This window comes from Balaenoptera ricei, chromosome 1 (genome assembly GCF_028023285.1).
Source record: "Balaenoptera ricei isolate mBalRic1 chromosome 1, mBalRic1.hap2, whole genome shotgun sequence".
NCBI lineage: Eukaryota > Metazoa > Chordata > Mammalia > Artiodactyla > Balaenopteridae > Balaenoptera > Balaenoptera ricei.
In genome coordinates, this window is record NC_082639.1 from 150,567,883 (window position 1) to 150,588,731 (window position 20,849).

Sequence of the window (20,849 nt, forward strand, 5' to 3'; positions counted from 1 at the left end):
AACACATAGATTGTGCTGTACATAAGTTGACTGTGGCAACAAAACAATGATAGTTTTTTAAAAGAAAAACTACATCAAGTTTGGAAAAAAAAGATGATAGGAGAGCCCAGCAAGATGGCAGAGTAGAAAGACTCTGAGCTTACCTCCTCTCACGAGCACACCAGAATCACAAGTATCTACAGAACAACCATTGATGAACAAGATCAGAACATACCAGAAAAGATCTTCTACAACTAAAGACATAAATAAGGAACCATGATGTGAAGGGTAGGAGGGGCAGACTCGCGATATAATCGAGTCTGATACCCGCCCCAGGTGGGGTGACCCACAAATTAGAGAATAATTATACTGCAGAGGTTCTCCCACAGGAGTGAGGGGTCTGAGCCCCACATCAGGCTCCCCAGCCCAGGGGTCCTGCCTTGGGAAGATGAGCCCCCCAGAGCATTTGGCTTTGAAGGGCAGTGGGGCTTAATTTCTGGAGGCCCACAGGACTGGGGGAAATAGACTTCACTTTTAAAGGGCACACACAAAATCTCTCGCACATTGGGACCCAGGGCAAAAGCAGTAATTTGATAGGACCCTGGGCCAAACCTACCTGCTGGTCTTGGAGAGTCTCCTGGAGAGGCAGGGGTGGCTGTGGCTCACCCTTGGGACACAGACACTGGTGGCAGCCATAGCAAGGTGTATTCTGCTGTGTGGACACTGGGGCTCGTACCATCATGGTATCCTACATCCAGCTCATTAGTGCCAAAACCTGGCCCCAGCCAACAGCCTGTAGGTGCCAGTGCTGAGATGCCTCAGGCCAAACAACTAACTGGGCAGGGACACAGCCCCATCCATCAGTAGAGAGGCTGCCTAAAAGCTTCCTGAGGCCACAGCTACCTCTAGACATGCCTTTAGACAGGGCCCTGCCCACCAGAGGGGAAGGACCCAGCTCCACCCAGCAGTGGACAGGCACCAGACATAAGGAAACCACAATCCTGCAGCCTGCAGACCAAGCCTGCCCAAAAGAGGCCAGACCCTACCCTGGGACCAGCTGGGCCCTGGCACTGCCCACTAGCAGGGCAACACAAGCTTTGGGACACCCCAGACCCCATACCTAACTGTGTCAGTAACTGGTCTCCACCTCTGCCCCACCCACCCCAAACAGCAATCTGACACCAGCTCTAGGATCCCTGGGCCCTGCAGCCAAACTCCAGGACCCAGCCCTGCCTGCCAGTGAAGCCCTGCTTCACCCACCAGTGGGCAGGCAACAGCCCTGGAGTCTTCTGGACCCTGACTCTGCCCACCAGTGTACCAGCACTAGCCTGGGCTGCCTAAGGTTCTGCAGCCAGCTGCCTCGCAACCAAGCCCCGCTAACCAGCAGCCAGCAGCATCCACACAAGGCAGGGCTTGGCAACCAACCAGGCTAGGGACCAACCAAGCCTACCAGACCACCCACATAGCCAGCCTGCCCCAACAGAAGGACCCACACAGCCCTCTTAGGGGGAACCCCTAGAGTATATAGCTTGGGTGACAAGAGGGGAGTGTGCTGCTGGGACACATAGGACATCTGCTACAGAGGGCCACTTCTCCAAGGTCGAGAAACATAACTAATCTACCACATATGTAAAAATACACATAGCAACTTAGACAAAATGAGTTGGGACAGGAACATGTTCTAGACAAAAGAACAAGACAAAAACACCAGAAGAAGAACTAAGTGAAATGGAGATAGGCAATCTACCAGAGAAAGAGGTCAGAGTAATGATCATAAAGATGATCAAAGAACTCAGAAGAATGGACGCACAGAGCTAGTAGTTCCAAGTTTTTAACAAAGAATTAGAAAATATGAAGAATAACCAAACAGAGATGAAGAATACAAAAACTGAAATGAAAAATACACTAGAAGAAATCAATAGTAGACTACATGATACAGAGGAACAAATCAGTGAGTTGGAAGACAGAGTAGTGGACATCACTGCTGCTGAACAGAAAAAAAAAATAATGAAGAGAAATGACATTTTAAGAGACCTCTGGGACAACATCAAGCACACTAATGTTCACATTATAGGGGGGTCCCAGAAGAAGAGAGAAAGGGCCCAAGAAAATATTTGAAGAGATAACAGCTGGAAACTTCCCTAACCTGGTAAAGGAAACAGTCACCCAAGTCCAGGAAGTGCAGCGAGTCCCATACAGGATTAACCCAGAGAGGAACACACACACCAAGACACACTATAATCAAAATGGCAAAAATTAAAGATAAAGACAGAATATTAAAAGCAGCAAGGGAAATAACAACACAGAAGGGAATCTCCAGAAGGCTATCAGCTGATTTTTCAGCAGAAACTCTGCAGGCCAGAAGGGAGTGGCACAAGATATTTTAAATGATGAAAGGGAAAAACCTTCAACCAAGAATACTCTACGCAGCAAGGCTCTCCTTCAGATCTGACGGAGAGATCAAAAGCTTTATAGACAAGAAAAAGCTAAGAGAGTTCAGCACCACCAAATCACTTTTACAACAAATGTTAAAGGAACTTCTCTAGGTTAAAAAGGAAAGGCCACAACTACAAACAAGAAAATTATGAAATGAAAACGCTCACCGGTAAAGGCAAACATACAGTAAAAGTAGGAAATCACCCACACAGAAAGCTAGTAGGGAAGTTAAAAGGCAAAAGTAGTAAAATCACCTAGATCCACAATAAGCAGTTAAGGGATACACAATTAGATAAAAAATATGATATCAAAAAGAGTAATCGTGAGGGGAGGAGAGTATATATATATATATATATATATATATATATATATATATATATAGACTGCTAGATAAAAACCTCATTGTAACCACAAACCAAAATTCTATAATAGATACACACAAAAATGAATACAAACATAACACTAAAGACAGTCATCAAATCATGAGAACAAAAGAAGAAAAAAAAAGACCTGCAAAAACAAATTCAAAACAATTAACAAAATGGCCAATAAGAACATACATATTGATAATTACCTTAAATGTAAACAGACTAAATGCTCCAACCAAAAGACACAGAGTGGCTGAATGGATACAAAAACAAGATCCATATATTAGTATACGCTGCCTACAAGAGACTCACTTCAAATCTAGAGACACACACAGACTAAAAGTGAGGGGATAGAAAAAGGTATTCCATGCAAAAGAAATCAAAAGAGAGCTGGAGTAGCAAACTTATTATCAGACACAATAGACTTTAAAATAAAGACTGTTAAAAGACACAAAGAAGGACACTACATAATGATCAAGGGATCAATCCAAGAAGTAGATATAACAATTGTAACTATATTGGGTTGGCCAAAATGTTCCATTGGGTTTTTCTGTAACATCTTATGGAAAAACCCAAATGAACATTTTGGCCAACCCAATATATGCACGCAACATAGGAGCACCTAAAATATAGAAGGCAAATATGAATGGACATAAAACGAGAAATCGACAGTAACACAATAATAGTAAGGGATTTTTAACACCCCACTTATATCAATGGACAGATCATCCAGACAGAAAATCAACAAGGAAACACAGACCTTAAATAACACATTAGACCAAATGGATTAACTGATATGTATAGAGCACTCCATTCAAAAGCAGTAGAATACACATTCTTTTCAAGTGCACATGGAACATTCCCCAGGACAGATCACATGCTAGGCCACAAAACAAGCCTCGATATATTTAAGAAAACTGAAATCATATCAAGCATCTTTTCTGACCCCAATGCTATGAGACTAGAAATCAACTACAAGAAAAAAATTGAAAAAACACAAACACATGGAGGCTGAACAATATGCTACTTAAGAACTAATGGGGCTTCCCTGGTGGCGCAGTGGTTGGGAGTCCGCCTGCCAATGCAGGGGACACGGGTTCGAGCCCTGGTCTGGGAAGATCCCACATGCCGCGGAGTGGCTGGGCCTGTGAGCCACAATTACTGAGCCTGCGCATCTGGAGCCTGTGCTCTGCAACAAGAGAGGCCGCGATAGTGAGAGGCCCGTGCACCACGATGAAGAGTGGCCCCCGCTTGCTGCAACTAGAGAAAGCCCTCGCACAGAAACGAAGACCCACCACAGCTAAAAATAAATAAATAAATTAAAAAAAAAAAAAGAACAACATTTCTGAACACTATAGTAAACCCACATTGTTCCCTCACACACACACAGACTGGAAAATTAAGGACTACAGTTTCTAAAGTATTAAAAAAAAAAAAAAGTTTCCATTATTTGATCCTGAAATTCCACTTCTAGGAATCTGTCTCCAAAAATGGTACCCCATGTCAGCAAAGTTATACGTCTAAGACTGTTCACTGTGGTGTCGTTTATAATAGCAGCAAAGTGGAAAACCCACATGCCCATACATAAGAGAACGGCTGAGTAGATTATGACATACACATTCCATGCAATGTTCTGCCTCTAAAAAGAATGAAGCAAATCTGTAATGCTGAAATGAAAAGGGTCCCTATTGTTAGGTCAGAGAAGCAGACTACAAAATACGTCAGTACCATTCTGCCTTTGTTTTTCTAAATCTATTTATACAGATATGCTATACGGGTGTGGAAAACACTTAGGGCCACATAAGCAAACTATCACAGTGGTTACCTCTGGGTGGTAGGACTGCTGAGAAAGAAGGAACAGCTCACTTTTTCATATAATTTAAATTTATTGAGAAAGTATTATTACCTTACAAATCTTATAAAACCTAGACAGATGTTGGGCTAAGCTTATTTTAGGCCTAGCTACAGAGTAAATTTGCATTCTTAAAACACTAAGCTCCCCAGAGCCAGGACTATGCCTTCTTCATCTCTATGCACTTGGAGCATGTTTTGCATACAGTAGGTGTTCAGTAAACATCTTAACGCACTTCACTGAACAAGAGAAGGCATTCTACCTGCTGAATCCGCCGTGTGCAGTTAACTGCGAGTGAGAGATGTGTGTGGGTGTCTGTAGATGAGGAAGGAAGGATAACAGACCAGATTCACAGCTGCTTCCAAGCTGTTTGCAGATCATGAATCTGAAAGAAAGCTGAGTGTAAACTCCATCAGGCTTTAATTATTACCTAATGGGGAGGTTCCTCTCTTTGGATCAGAAGAAACTTCATCCAAGAAACATCCCTGCGCTGTGGTGCTCAGGGCTGTGCCCCTCTCTGAAGCAGCTGCTGAGAAATTCGCAGGTTGCTGTGGTCCAGGCTGTGGCGAAGCTGGATTCCCTGCCGTGCAGGGAGAGATCAGCGTTTGCTAAACAACATGGAGTCGGTAAGGAAAAAATGTTTTTCCTGCTCAGGCTTACCCTGGAGTATTTCCAAACAAGGAGAGTACTGCACAGAATCATTATGCACTGAAGGGATACCAGACACTGGACAGAAAAACAAACTGATGCATTCTCCTGCCAGAGAGGGGCACCCATATCACTCAACTGCTCCCAGCTACTGATACCTTTCTTCCCTCTTGCACCTTCTCAGTCCTGGGTCTTGCCGTCCCCCATGGGCACAGTACAGGGAAAGCAGCTGCAGGCTAAGGAGGCCGCAGAGCCCACTCCTGGGGGTGGGCGTGCCGGGGCTCCCTGCCTGATGCAGAACAGGTGCAACATCCGTGCCAAGACCCGGCTCCATCACCACTTCGACATCCCCCCCACCACGACCGACAGAGGAAAACACAAATTTCATATACTATTATCTTTTTTAATTCTCTTTCATAATTCATGTATGTTTAGAACATTACAGTAGGCACGAAGGGAAAAATAACTGCATTTTTAAATGCAATCTGTCCAAAGTATATTATAATATATGAAACCATGCCATTATCTTTTAGGGAAAAAAAGCATTCAAAAATTAATTTGATATTAAGGTTAAAGATGAAGACCAACATCCAAGTAAGCCATTTGTAAGGTTAAGTGCAAGTCGTGTTTTCATTCCAGTGAGTTTACAGAGATGCTGGCATGACGTGTATGATTTGAAACAGTCAAATCCTCGAAGGTTTCTGCACTTGGATTTAAGTAAAAACTAAAACGTCAGCATAGTTTCAGTGGCTTTCAATTTCCTGTCTGATCTCAGAAATGTACGGATGGTCCTTGCCATGAGCTACTTCCATGATGGCAATGGCCTAGGAGAGAGAGAACAGGGGTTGAGAGCCTGAAGCCAGTCCCCTTGCCCCTCCCCCGGGGCTAACTTTAATTCAGGCTGGACCTCTCTGCTTAAAGGCACAGGATGCAAACTGGCTTTCAGAGCCTGTGTTAGCCTCCAGAGTCTGGCTTTTTTTTTAAAAAAGAAAGAAGGACAAGATTCTCTCACATCCAACTAGTCACCCAGTCTCGACTGCTGAGGAAAACATTCTTCAGCAGCTGAAGAAATGATAGAGAAATTGATTTAGGGACAAACCTTTTTGATTTTAGTTCATATTACTGATGTGTAAGACATGACTAAACAGTTTTTCCCTTTCAAAAAGTGCATGCTTACATCTTTATACATATTCTTTAAAAACTTAAAAATAGGCACAAGTTTCATGTGAGGAATCCAGGGAGCACATACTTAATAAGGTTTCTTTAAGTGCAAGAGTTTCCAGTGGCTCCATTACTTTCTAGCTGTGTGCCCTTGGGCAATTTACTTAACTACTCTGTGCCTCACTTTCCTCAACTGTAAAATAGGAATAATACATACCTCTCAGAGTTGTTGATACACATCAAGTGTTTAGAATAGTGTCTGGCATAAAGGAATTACATATCTAATGTAATCCATAATAATTTATTTTGCTCTTTTGTATTCAACTGTATTCTTCACAGATCGAAAAACTTAAATTCCCACGTCCCCCAAACAGGGAATTTTTGATGGCCTGTGACTCTGACGGGCCTTCCTTTCTATTCTACCATTCTCTTCCTAGATCTCAAACCAACAGGAGTGCAAGCCTTCAGGAATCGCCTGGTTTAAATGTCTCTCCTTGCCCTCTGCATTCACGTCAGGGCACGTGTTTCTTCCTCAGATGTACTCTATCCTTCAGTGATCAGCAGTTAGTTACTTAACAGCACTCTGCCGTTGAGACCTAACTGGTTAAATTTTTTCCAACCTCACCAAGGCAATAAATGTCATCTTAGAAGACAAATTCCACAGTTTATAAACAGAAAATTTTATTCTTAACTCCCACTTCTAGGCTGGCTCAGCCCTGGCCCTTCCATTTGGGATGTCGGACCTTACTCCATCTTTCCGTATACTGTATTGGGAAGATTTGGGGAATCTGGAGAATAAGGCATCCAGGCCTAGTCCACGGCCCCAACTTTCACAAAGATTCTCTTAACAGGTATAAACAGACTGTCCCAAAGGTTATATTTTAACAACTTTTGTCTTCTACATAAATAATAATTGTCCCAAAGATTGTTATTTTATCAACTGTTGATTCCTATATAAACAGCAATAAGAACCAATACTTGGCATAGTGGCTGTGCTTCTGTGAGCAGCAGGGCCTGGGCCCTGGCCCCTGGCAGGTCCTGGCACATAACCATACTCAATGAACGCTGACAATGATTATTAAGCCTAATTTAGAAACTGCAAATGGATAATCCTCAGGCTGAGGGCCTCTCCAGACCCAACTGCCTTGATTTCACCACAATCAGGCAACACGAATCTGTAAATCCTAAAGGGCAGAAATTTGGAGAATTCCCTCACTACGGTCTCCTGACCTATCCATGGCCTCTTTTTTATTTTTTCTTTCTTTTTATCGGTAATAGTGGACCAGAAAAGACATTTTAATAATGCCAGCCTCGTATCATGATCACATACTTATAGCACTTCCATGGCTTCCCAGGGGACAAAGGGCAGTACCCCCTTCCCCACAGCCGTGAACCTGTAACCACAATGTGGACACCCCTTTCCCAACAGAAGGGTCAGGATGCAAACTTGCCAAAGGCTCAGTTACTTACTACCCTGCCGCCTGCCGAATCCACCCCCTCCCACTCCTATGGCCGGAGGGCGGCCAAGGGCTAGTCTTTCTCCACGACCCCGTCAGTCACCCGAGCCCTGCAGGAAGGGAAGTGTGAGGAGTCTGTCAGGCACTGGGCGTCCTAACCTCCCATCACACACATACCTTCTTCAGAGCTCTCTCCCCAGCAGCTTTGTTCTCCAGGCCCATGTACAATCTTCCCAGCTTCAGCCACATGGAGGCCACGTTGAGGGAGTACAGAGGATAGTGCTTACTGGAAGAAGAGAAGAGACAACAGGCCACCTTGTCAACGGCTGCCAGGAGCCCACAGGCCGGGTGCAGCGAGCTGTGGTCGCCCAGCTGACGGCCACACTCTCCACAGCAGGCAGGCTCCTCCAGACCCTGGCAGGTGCTGGGTGGAGGGCATGGATGGTTCAACCCTGTCTACCCATCGTGGATGCACTTCATTTTATGCAGTTTGTGTGTTTCTGAAAAACCACATAAAAACTACAGGGGAGATCCTATGGAGAAACATGTACAAACACAGCATTCGGTCCCAGCCCCAGATTTTTGTCTTTTAGGTGCACGCATCGCAGGGCATTGGGAAAATTCCCTCTTTATGAGGACAACAGGCCTATCCCCTCATATTAAAAAGATAGTATACTTAGAGATACAAACATACCAATGTCTCAAGACCTCAAGGCTTTCTGTCACACTCTATGATATCAGTTGGTTTGGCAAAATTATAAGCTCTCTGAAGTCAGGTACACACCTCCTACTTCTTCTAGATATTCCTTCTCTATTGCCCAGGAGAAGGCTTTGTAGACAGCAGGTGTTCTCTCTGGTTTTAACTGAAGGCTGACTGATGGGGCCTGCCTAGGAAGGAGCCGTCTCCCTAGGAACAGAGACCAGGAGGCAGCTGGTGTGTGTGTGTGTGTGTGTGTACACATGTGTGTGTGTTCGAGGTGTTTATTTACAGGCTGGTCTGTTCTACCTGCTCTATCCTCAAAGCCCATCCAAAACAGACACATTCTAGCTGTATTCCTAGGCAGCGGGCAGCTCGCTGCCCAGAGGGATCCCTAGAGCCAGGAACCAAGAGAAGGCCAGGGCTGGGCCCCCCGGAAGAGCTCCCTAAGCTAACAGAGGGTCCAGCACAGCGAGCCCTGCTGGGAGAGCAACCACAAGGCCAACATTCACTCTCATTCTCTGTCTCTCTCCCTACAGATCTACAGAGGGAAGTGTACATGGCCCGATCTACAGAGGGAAGTGTACATGGCCCAGAGGACTTCCTCACCCACCTCAGGAAGAAGGATAGGCTTTGAGATTATCCCTAAAGTATCAAATTCTGTTTCCAGGAGCAGATTTTAGGAGCTGGCTTCCCCCACGGGCTCCCCCTGCTGGCTAATCAGGGCACTGTGCGGTAAGTGGAGGGCCGACTGGGCAGTGGAAATTCAGACTGGACGTAAACTTTACAGTCTCCAATCTTAGAACTTGAAGAAGTACTGAGGGCTTCTCAAAAGCCCTCAGGGTGCTTCTGGAACACAGAGATTTCAAGTCCAATACCCAGAGATTCTGATCCACTTGGTCCTAGAGAGGACCCTGTAAATGCATAATGTCAATGTGTTTAACAGACGCCCCAGTGATCTGATTTAGGCCAGCCAGGCCCTGAAGTGGCTACTCAGAGCCTCCTTCTGTCACCCACTTTAAGGTTTACTAACCATCTCAACATGGGAACTTCCCCATGGTTAACATTCATTATTACTACAAGTTAAAATCCCACTTATTTTATTCAAATCTAGGGGAGGATATTAAATAACCACAGACAACACACCAGTCCCAGAGTTTCCCCATTTGCAAAACTGATGCTGCACCCTGAAAAAAGCAAAAGAAGGGGATAGAAAAGCAGGGTTTCTGAGACCACCACTAATGGATTACTAAGTGCCATTTAACTTGGAAGGCATGGGAGGGAAACGAAACAAACCGGTGGCTTTTTAATACTGGTCTGAATTAACTACTGTGGACGGAGCACCTGGATGGGTCCTGGGAGGGATCCTGCCCCAGCACCCCCTGTGTCACCTCAACCTGCCTCCCCGGGTGCCTCTTCTGGGTGGTGGAGGGCACAGGCCGGGCCCAGTGGAAGCACCCTGCGCCTGCACCTCAAGATGTGTACGGAGGAGAGGAAGCTGCTCCTGGCATGCTCCAACATGACAGCGTCAAGACAGAACAGCCAAGGGACCATTCTGAATCACCCACTTCCATTCTGTGCTAAGATGATGGGAAGAGCCACTGCCATCACCTGTAGGGCTGGATGATTTTCCGTCCGTACCGCAGGGCTCCCTCCCAGTCCTGCATGTACAAGCAGACGCCCATGGCCTGGTACATCATGTGCAGCATGTACACGTTACTGTCCTCAAACACGCAGCTCATCTTCTCCTGGCTGAGCTCGCAGATCTCCAGCAGCTCACTAGGGGGTGCTCTGGAGTCAAGGAAAGGACAGGCCTGGCAGATCAGCCAGGAGGCTTCCCAAGGCCCCAGGGGCAAGGAGTTAAACTATTTTGTTCACTCCACCCCTACCTTCACCCTCCGAAAAAGTAAATTACAGAAAGCCGGGCAAAGGTGAAAGGAGTCGTATTTTTCTGGAGGAAAAAAACTAGGAAAAACTGGAGACCTCAGCTGTTAAACACAAAGAATTTTAGCCACAGGGAACAGAGCCTCCTTTCAGCTGTAAACAATGTTGATTAGAATCAAAAATTTTCAATTTTCTAGTTAAATTTAAATCCTCACCCAAGCTGAGAACTTTCGCTAAAGTTCTTAAGGAAAAAGTCCCCACCACGGGAACGTTCTTTTTTACACTCAGAAAAAAAAGTGCCTTTCTCCAATTTCCTGTCACTCCTTTTCTTTCTTTCTTCAGTACGAATCTAATGCCTTTTCAACACCCAAGAAAATGCTATACCGTAGCGGTTAAGAATATGGATTGTGCTAGCAGACCTGGGGCAAAACCTGGCTCTGCCCTGGTGAACGGTGTCCCTTGGGCAAGTTACTTGCTATCTATGAGCCTGTTTCCATCTGTTACACAGCAAAGCCCTTGGTGAGGTGCCTTGCCCAAAGGAAGATACCCAGTCAGTGAGGGTCTTCAAGGAACTGTTCTGCAGTTTTAGACAATAAAAGTCTTCCACAAGGATGCGCTCCTGAGCAAACTAGTCAAATGAGGAGAAATAGATAAGGTCAACATCATGAAATGCTGATGTAGTTGACTCCAAGTGATGGATGGCGAGTAAGTCTTTAAACATTTACCAGGACACATCCTTCCTCCCGTATTCAGAATCTGAAACCCATTCTTCTCCTGTTCCCCGTGCCCAACTCCCCAACACCCCCTGTAAGGGAGGGATGGTTGTAAAGGATATATTTGTAGTGCTTGGCCCGCCGGAACTCCTCAATGACATTGCGTGCGTATCTGACCATGTCACGGATGGCTTCTGCCTTTGGGGGGTCACTGAGCTTCCGGATTTCCACCTTGGCCTTATCCTGAGGGAAATGTCCACAGGTTACTTCCCATGGAAACCATACTGGTGGGGAAACCTCTCAAATAGCACGTTTTCCCATGCAGAGGTAGAGGCTTACCCATTCTAAAGTTACAAAAGAATGAAAGGGAATCAGGCAGGGGTTCTAAGAGAAGTTCAATACTCATTACTTTTCTACAAAAAACCAAAAATATTAATTTTCTAGACCCTCCTTATCTAGGCAAGACACCAAGGATATGTTTGCTGTGGGCAGATATGTGTGTTCAGACATCTGTGAAATCAAGAGAATAGAATAAGGAGGGGTGGCACTGACAAAATAATTTGCACAATGCCAGAGAAAATTCTTCAGATTCTGGTGAATAGGTGGGAAAGCTTGAACATGTTTCTCATGTGCTTTTTCCCTTCCCTCTCTTTTGAGCAGCCATTTCTTTTCAAGACATAGCAATTTGGCAAATCCTTCTCTTAACTTGAACAATGTGATGGAAATGTTTTAATCAGCTGCGAGAATCAGGTTTGAACAAAGATCTGGTCTAACTGGATTCCCCCGGGGCTATGCTAGTAAGGCGGGTTTAAAGCCTCAAAAATACGACAGGAGGAGACGCGCCAAGTCAGACAGGGGTGCTCGCTTGGCACAGAGGCCCTGAGAGAGAGAGCACAGTCGGCACTTGTGCTGGGTTGGGGAGTTTACCTTGTCTTTGGTGGTGCATTCCTGGCACTCACAGGTGAAGAAATAAGAATCTCTTAACCGGTCATTCCTGTCTTCTGTCGGGTACAGGAGGTCAATGTAGCTGGTAAAAACCTAAGGGGGTCCAAAAAGTTGATGCTGCAGATTGCTACAGGCCAACTCACGCCTTACCCTGCCTGTCGCTCTGCAAACATTCCTGATGGTGACCGTGCAGGGGGACAGGAGGGCCAGAGCTCAGGATACAGTCTTTACCTTAACACACCGAATTCCTTAAACTGAGCGTCCGCTAGTGTTGTTCACCTCCTTGTGGTGGAGAGAAAGGGCTTCTCTACCCATCTCCTACAGAATCAAGGAATCCCTAAAATGGTAAATTGGAAGGTTGAAAGCATCCCGCTTCCTTCCTCCCCAGACAGCAAGCTGTGACTCTGGCCCAGCAGTAGATGCCCTTGTCTTGTGTATAGAAGCAAAGGCCACGATGGGCAAAGAGCTTACTCATCCTTGGGATTGGCCCTGCACTATCTCTTCCTGGTCTTTGTTTAGCCTCTTTGATCTCACAACCTGGGACGGCCTAGATGCACTGCTGGGTGGGTGCGGGGGGAACATGAACACACACACGGCATGCTTCCCTTCACCCTGCCATCAGCCGGCAATGGAGCAGGAAGCTCGGCTCAGCAGGCCGGGACAGGCCAGCAAAGGGAGGATGCAGCTCCTGGGCCACCAGCAAGCTGCTGCCGTACCCAGCCAGGCCAGAGAACTTGGAAAAGTCATACCTTTGGGCTCATCAAGTTCTCCCGTCCTTGCTTTTTTCTAACGGGCTCTATAACTGAGACTTGGAGCATATGGAGGAGGCCGGCATTTAACTGTCCATTATCTACTCACTGGGATGGCACTCGCTGCTCATCCCACACCATCAGGCAAACGTCTGACTGAACAGATGGATGTCCCAAAGCCGTCACTGTGCCAGTAACCTCGGGCGCTGGCAGGCAGGCGAGGGTGGGGGACCCACACAGGCTAGGTGCTTCCAGGTGCCCTGAGCTCTCCCCAGTGCAACAGGCAGTAACAGAAACCCTGTGGCTCATCTGACACCCCAGGGAGTGGCTTTTTCCCCTTTGTAGGGCAGGTAACCCCCAAAACAGTGACTTTCCCAAAAGGAGGAGACTGCATTTCTGATTTGTGGCAGCAGGAGGGCAAAACAACAGGAGCAAGCCTTGCCCTGCCCCAGTGGCCAGAGCCTGCCTCATCTCTTTGAAATGACTGATGGGCACATGGTGCAACAGACAGAAGGGCCCAGAAGATGGCGACAAAGGCCGCTCGTGGCCCAGACACAGCCAGTCCAGGTGACAAACTGCTCCAGGCAGCCCCAAGCATGGGTCCTGGTGACTTAGGTTCCTACTGACTGCAATCGGCTGTTTTAACAAAAGAGGCACTGGGCAGCCTCCACAAGACATTTGGAAACCAAGATACCCTGACTCAAAACAAGATGCCTTCCTCAGGACGAATTCCACAAAGGGTGGAAAGTCTGATCTGTACCTGGGGCGTGGGGCTCCCAGTTTAGCTGTGGGTTAGTTAACAACGTCCAGAGAAACCGAGGCCCATATCATTTCACACACTAATCATGATATTTAAACAATTCTAAATATCCAGACATGCAACTTAAAAAATAGCATTAGAGATTATTTAAACTGAAATGTACCTAAAGTGGGTGATTACATTCCCTAAAACTTCATGTGTCTTGCTAGGGATATTAGGATTTACTTTAAGAAAGTATAGCATACATCTGGCAAGGCCTGGCCAGAGTTCTCAAGGCACCTGACATGGTAGTCATGGACCCACAGCACAGGAAAGGAGAAGGGAATCGCTGACCAGATTAGCTCCATATCCCTAAGTTAGGGAGGGAAGCTAATGGTGGCCCTTGGCCACAGACTGCCTCTCTGTCCCATCAGTGTGTACACCTGGCCATCAGCATTCCATTCCTAGAAAGTGAACCCTCCCAAGTTCAGATGTGGAACTGATACGACGTGAACCGTTGATGTCACTTGGAGTTGTAACTCGTTAGCTACTGCCGGGTTGCTTTTCTCTTTGCGGGCCAGGGGGGAACAGGCCAAAATTCATGAATCAGAAACAAACTCAAACCCAATTATTTGGAAATGGGAATACACAGACTCTAAGATGGCATTTTGGTCATTTTGGCAGTCTCATTTTTCTATAAATCTTTGTGAGGAAACTTACTCGAATTTATTCTTCCCTGGTTTCTTTTTCTTGGCCACAGATGGACATGGCGAGCGCCAAATGGAAGCCGAAAGTTTGGATCATGCCACAGGTCTGATCCTGAACCCTGGAGGGACTGAGGATGGTACCCACCACCACGGCTGCCCTCGGCCACGCACTCACCTCCTCTCCTGGGTGGATTTCCTGTACAGCTCTGACTTCTGCCAGGGTCCCCTTGTAGGTCACAATGACATTGGGGCAACAACTATGATTCATCAGTGCAACACTGTCAATCAGAAGAGAAAACCCAGTGTTCTCAGGAAGGCAGGCGGACTGTTAGGTAACTCCTTGGCCACTTACTTGCTAAGTTACAGAAACTGGATCTTTGTAGGACATTAAAAAATATATATATATATCGTATATTAACGCATGTATGTGGAACCTAGAAAAATGGTACAGATGAGCCGGTTTGCAGGGCAGAGGTTGAGACACAGATGTAGAGAATGGACATATGGACACCAAGGGGGGAAAACTGCAGTGGGGTGGGGATGGTGGTGTGCTGAATTGAGCGATTGGGATTGACATGTATACACTGATGTGTATAAAATTGATGCCTAATAAGAACCTGCAGTATAAAAAAACAAACAAAACAACTAATACTAAACTTTCATTGGGTTATTTGTATGGAAATATGTTAATATAAATGTTTCAGACATTACATGAAATTTCTAAAAATCTTAAAAAAAAAAAAAACAAAAACAAGTATCAGGCATGTAAGTTTCCTTCATGTCTTTTCATCACTTGATAGCTCATTTTTTTAGCACTAAATAATCTATTGTCTGGATGTACCACAATTTATTTATCCATTCACCTACTGAAGGAGATCTTGATGGCTTCAACATTTTGGCAATTATGAATAAAGCTTCTCTAAACATCAAAAAAAAAAAAAAAAAAAAGCAGACACTAACACACCATTGTAAAGCAATTATACTCCAATAAAGATGTAAATAAATAAATAAATAAATATTAAAAAACCAAAAAAGAGGGGCTTCCCTGGTGGCGCAGTGGTTGGGAGTCTGCCTGCCAACGCAGGGGACATGGGTTCGGGCCCTGGTCTGGGAGGATCCCACGTGCCGCGGAGCGGCTGGGCCCGTGGGCCGCAATTGCTGCGCCTGCGCGTCTGGAGCCTGTGCTCCGCAACGAGAGAGGCCGCGATGGTGAGAGGCCCGCGCGCCACGATGAAGAGTGGCCCCCGCTTGCCACAACTAGAGAAAGCCCTCGCACAGAGATGGAGACCCAACACAGCCAAAAATAAATAAATTAATTAAAAAAAAAAAATCTAACAGGTGGCCATCAGAGTCTAAGAGGTTGTTGTGCATGCAATTATGACAATATCTAACATCTTAAATTTGAACAATACTGAAAAGTGAAATCTGCAATCCAAAACGGTGATATCTAAGCCAAAAACAAAACAAAAAAAACCCGCCACACAATGATAAAAACAGCAACAACAACAAATTCCTTCCTGTTAGATGCAGGACTCAAAACTCAACACCTACAGTGAACTGCCTCTCCACTGGACACCGTACAAGGCAAATGGGCTGTCACTGCCAGGCAGCTTTTTATATCAGAGGATGATTTCTAACATGCTGTCTTCAGATGCTGAGAAATCGCCACCGCGGGAGATGCTGGCTTCCTGAGTGAGGGTGTGTGATCCCCTGAGAGACCTGGAGGAGCCCGTCTGAGTCTCTGCACCTCAATTTCCTCATCTGGAAAATTGGGACATTGCTGCTCCTGCTGCTTGCGGTCTGCTTTACAGGGACGGCGAGGACAGAGAGAGTCGCCTATGCGAGGGCTTTGAGCTTTCTGATTATATCAAGGTCAAAGTTCTGAGAACAGAAATTTCTAAACTACAGGGGAAAAGTGCTTCATCTCTGAAAATGCTGCCTTGGAAATCACAATGCTGATATGATTTCTGCCAAAGGGATTTTTTTCCCTCCAATTAAAACTGCCTGGATCCAAACTGGGGCTCAGATGGGCACTCACATCCCTGTGCATCATGGCTCTGGTGGCCGGTGTGACTCGCCTGACCCTCAATGACCAAAACCCCTTCTCCTGTTTGCTCCATGATCACAAAAAAGCAAGGGGGTTGGAGAGCCTGATGCAGAGGAGCTGCCCCCGGACTGTCGTGTACCAGGGGAGCGGCTGCTAGAGGTCTGGGTGAAGGGGGTTGCTGCCACGGGCAGGGCCATGCGGCGGCTTCCCTGTCTTGTCCGTGGGGAGGGTCACCTCCACCCTGCTTCCCGGCAAGTCATGCACAGGGAATCAGGCCCTAGGAAATCTGATAAAGAAAGGCACCAGAGGTTGTTCTTAGTGGAAGAGCAGGTTTCTAGAACCATTTTGCAAAAGTATTAAGTAACTCATTTCAAGACAGACTCCTGGCGATCTTTCTCATGAAGGCGGGGGAGCTGCCCGAAGGCAGGACATCTATCACAACGCACGCTCTTGGTACCGCCATTCTCTCGGCAACTGCTGGACAGGGTGAAACCTCAAGCACCACCACTCTTAGCCTTGCTTTCGATCTTTCACGTACCAAGAGCAGACATTCCAGAGCTCATTTCAGGGCTGAAGATGTCAAGATGAGCCTTCTAAAGAGGGTCTAATCACCTTTCTCTTTTTCTCCTTCCTTTTCCCAAGGGCAAAGGTCCCAAAGAACCTATCCCCAAACCACTTCTTTCCTCACCATCAGAATTCAAACTGCAGATGACACCATTTTGGCCACAGAAACAGTAATACTACCATGGGAATAAACATTTTGTTTCTCTGGTTCAAGAAAGCCTGTGACAGCTGATCAGGGGACATGGACCTGAACAGATTCTTCTCTTTCAGACCCGTATGATGCACAGAGCTGGGCAGCAACAGACAGACCTGTAGGGCTCACGTGCCATCCACGGCCAAAGCATGGGTGTTAAGGGTTTCCTGCAATCGCTTCAACCTAGAGGCAGAGGCTCCTGTAGTTTATATTAAGCAACCTCCCTTTAGATGAAACTCATCTACAATGTGGAGGAACTCAAGACAGGGGATGCAGGAAGGGCTCCTTTGCTCCATCTGTGAAGCCAGGGCTTGATGTCAGGGGACTGACGCATTTGGAGACTATCCTGTCCATCAAATAGATAACGGCAAAGCCATGCTTGGCAGTCCATTACAATCACAGCTATAATGATCTCCGTTGCTCAACTGGCTGGCCTTTCTTGAATTTCTTGAGTATTCCTAACATAAAGAAAAATCCTATAGTTCTTTGAAATTTTTCCCTAGTTCACTACTTTAGCATATTCTCCCTCCAAAATGTGCTGTTTCTATACTGGTATTTTTCAAAAAGGACAGATGGGCAAGAAGCTTACATAGTCTCTAGGCAAGTCTACAGCCAATTCTTGGCAATTAATGTTTTCCTTTGAGTGGAAGAAACCCAAAGATTCCCAGAACCACAGACATGCAAAAAGCAAATTTCTCAGCAGGGCCTGGGCTGTTCCTTCTATGCACACTCTAAAATATTCTTTAATAACAACTCTCTACCTAGCAAGACTTAACAAGCAACTGTTGTCTTAACTACTACCTTCAGATCCTTAAATGCAGGGGAAATATTTTGAAATCTGGCATAATTAAAAAGGGGACTTAATTCACTTGGAGTTTCATGTCTGCCACATGCAGTTAGGGAGGTTATTTAAAAATCAAAAAAAAATTCAAATTAGTGATAAATAAGTAAAAAGAAAAGAAATGAAGTCACACTCAGCCTACTCAGGAAATATTGCTGATCCCAGATGAGAAAGTTCTTCATCTTCAATTGTGAAGCCATTACAGTTAACCTGCAGTGAGAAAGGAGGGGAAGAGAGAAAGAAAAAAAAAAAATGAGCTAAAGCTTCTCTCTGGATAGAAATCATTTCTTTAATTTTGACCTTTAACAAATTAACTAGGAAGATGCTTGGTTTAGTGATTTGAAAACCTTTCTTCTGGCCAAGGTATCTTATGTTCAAACACAGCTTACAGATCAGTCTCATGTGTAAACAAATATAAGCAGAGCTGTCAGGGCTGAAGCACCCTTAGTCTAGCCCACCTGCCCACCTGCCCATGGTAGCCCAAGAGCACAACAAACCACTGAGGCTCCAAGGACTGAAGTCTGCAGATCTGCATGGGAGTCGGAACATCTGCACTCTAATCCTAATTACGCCACAGACCTGGTGTGGGATCTTAAGCCCATCACCGTGTCCCTCTGCCCTCAGTTTTCCTCCATTAAAAAAAGGAGTCACTTAACCTGGTACCTAGCTCATAAGGTGAGGCGGCAAATATGAAGCCTTTACATAGCTAATCCAACTGCTGTCCATCCCCTTGAGAGGCGGGGGGACCAAGGCCCTGAAGCTACTTGGGACTGAGAATGTTCCTTCATGCCTCAGCCACATCAACTACTGGCCACTTGTTCATCTTTGAAAAGAAATATTACATTGAAAATCACGAAGGGCAGCTCTCAACATCCTGGAAGTCTAATTTAGAGCTCATAGGCTGAAAATAAGGACTATACTTCCCCAATTTCAGGCTGTTTCATAAACTCACTCTTTCCACAGACATCCACCGAGGAACCCTTATACGTTGGGCACTGTGCAGAGAAGGAAGAACGGGCCAAAATCTGTGCTCTCCAGGAACACCAGGCTCCCGGGAGACAGTTAATTCGGTGGGTGTTTTTCATTTGGATCTAAAACGTCACAGCTGGAAGGGGACTCGGTCGCTTTACTTTTCAGATGACGAAAATAAGGTCAGAGAGGGGCAGTGACTCACCCAAAGCCAGTGGCAAAGGCTGAGAGCCCTGCTCTCCCCCACTGCTATGAGGTTGTCTGTGAAGCCCGCATGCTGAATGATTTCACCCCGTGAGCTGCAGTCAGGCTCCTTCCGACCAGACACACCACATTGGCGCGTTTCAGGCCAATGGATGGGCTTTGTAAAACTAGCACTCACTGAGCACTTACTCTGGGCTAGGCACTGGGCTGCGTGCTGCATATTCACCCTCTCATAAATCCATAATACTACTCTGGCATAACCCATTTTACAGATGGGGAAACTGAGGTTCAGGGAAGTCAATGATTAAGTGACTTGTTTTAGGCCATATAAGTAGCAAGTGGCAGAAGAGGAGTCAAAATTCAAACTAGACATTCTGATAGCAAAGCTGTCATAAACACAAGTATTTCTTTTCACTGTACCATGCTTCTTCTAAAATTGGTCTGATCTCTGGATTCTTAATGTTGCAATTTTACTTAAAATTGAAGGGCCAGTGTCAAAGGCTTGGAAATCTTGGTACATAGAGAAGTAAAGGCTCTGATGGGTTTGACTTGCAGTTTTTACAATTCAACACATTTACAATCAGTATTTACAATTTTCAACATAAAAAGAGATGACCGTAGGTTAGTAGAACAATATACAGTTTTTGAAATCCTGAGGTGTTGGGTATTTTTATGTAGAAGACTTAGCATACCATTTTTTGTGCCAGCTTCAGGTACTCTAACCTATTCTGTCATCAGGACATTAACCAACTATCATTAACCAGTGACCATCAACCAACATTATGTTAAGAGGAAATCAGCACCTTCATTCATTCAACAAAATTTACTGGAGCATGAACTATGCGTCCTGCACCATACTAGGAACTGAATGATCTATACCCAGTCTCAGACTGGATACTAACATGCCTCAGCAGTGGCTGGTACCCACAGGATGACAACAAACGTCTGCAAAGTGGAAGAACGAATGAGAGAATTTAGCAATTTTACAACTGATCTAGGGACCGGCAGCTCCTGACTAGCTTTGGGGGGTCGAGGTAGGAGACTTGCCCCTTTGCTTCGTAATCTCTTCCTCTTCGAGGTTCTCAGCTGGACTGTCTATGACTCCAAATGCTTTCAGGCTTCAATGTTGCACGACCACTGGTCGGCTTTATTCCCTCTGCCGCCCTCCTCTCACTGTGGAGGAGAGAGTGTGTTTCTTCATTGCAAAGAACGGCTCCTGTGAGCAAAAGGCTCATCACTGTTCCTTTCCTGGAGGTGGGTGGTAATGGTGTTTAAGCCAACTTGCATAGCAATTTGCCTGCTAGCTTTCCCTCCCTTCTGAAATATCCCTAGGGAAGAAAAGTGAACTTGCCTGTTAAGAGAGATGCATGGGCCATCATGCTTTTTTTCCAAGTCGAATCAGGCCTAAGTGCCTTACTGAAGCTATTCTCAGAATCAGCATTTAGACTAGATGTAGGCTGCACACCAAAAATACATTTCCCAACCATGCATATGTTCCCGGTGATTAAAATGCACCTCAGCGCTGCCGAAGGAGTGCAGTCACCTTCTGCGGCCAGCTGCTGCTGGGCCACGAGTTAACCCACAACACCCTCCCACGAACCAGAGGGAGGAAAGGGCTCAGAGGCTGGAACAGCAGACAAGCAGCTGAGGGCTGAAAGGCAGGACCAGAAGGTGGCATGGGGCTGGAACAGCACTT

General features: G+C 45.8%; 1 protein-coding gene across 1 annotated transcript in view; it reads right to left on the bottom strand.

Moving 5' to 3' along the window:
• Positions 1 to 5,693: 5,693 nt before the first annotated feature.
• Positions 5,694 to 20,849, bottom strand: part of SMYD2 (SET and MYND domain containing 2) — a 51,536-nt gene continuing 36,380 nt past the window's right edge. The window contains exons 6-12 of the mRNA XM_059938114.1: positions 18,123 to 18,190; positions 14,511 to 14,613; positions 12,123 to 12,233; positions 11,318 to 11,438; positions 10,210 to 10,384; positions 8,079 to 8,187; positions 5,694 to 6,107 (exon numbers count right to left, since the gene is read on the bottom strand). Coding sequence (XP_059794097.1) covers positions 6,027 to 6,107; positions 8,079 to 8,187; positions 10,210 to 10,384; positions 11,318 to 11,438; positions 12,123 to 12,233; positions 14,511 to 14,613; positions 18,123 to 18,190 — 768 coding nt within the window. The 3' untranslated portion in view covers positions 5,694 to 6,026. The remainder of the gene's footprint in view (positions 6,108 to 8,078; positions 8,188 to 10,209; positions 10,385 to 11,317; positions 11,439 to 12,122; positions 12,234 to 14,510; positions 14,614 to 18,122; positions 18,191 to 20,849) is intronic.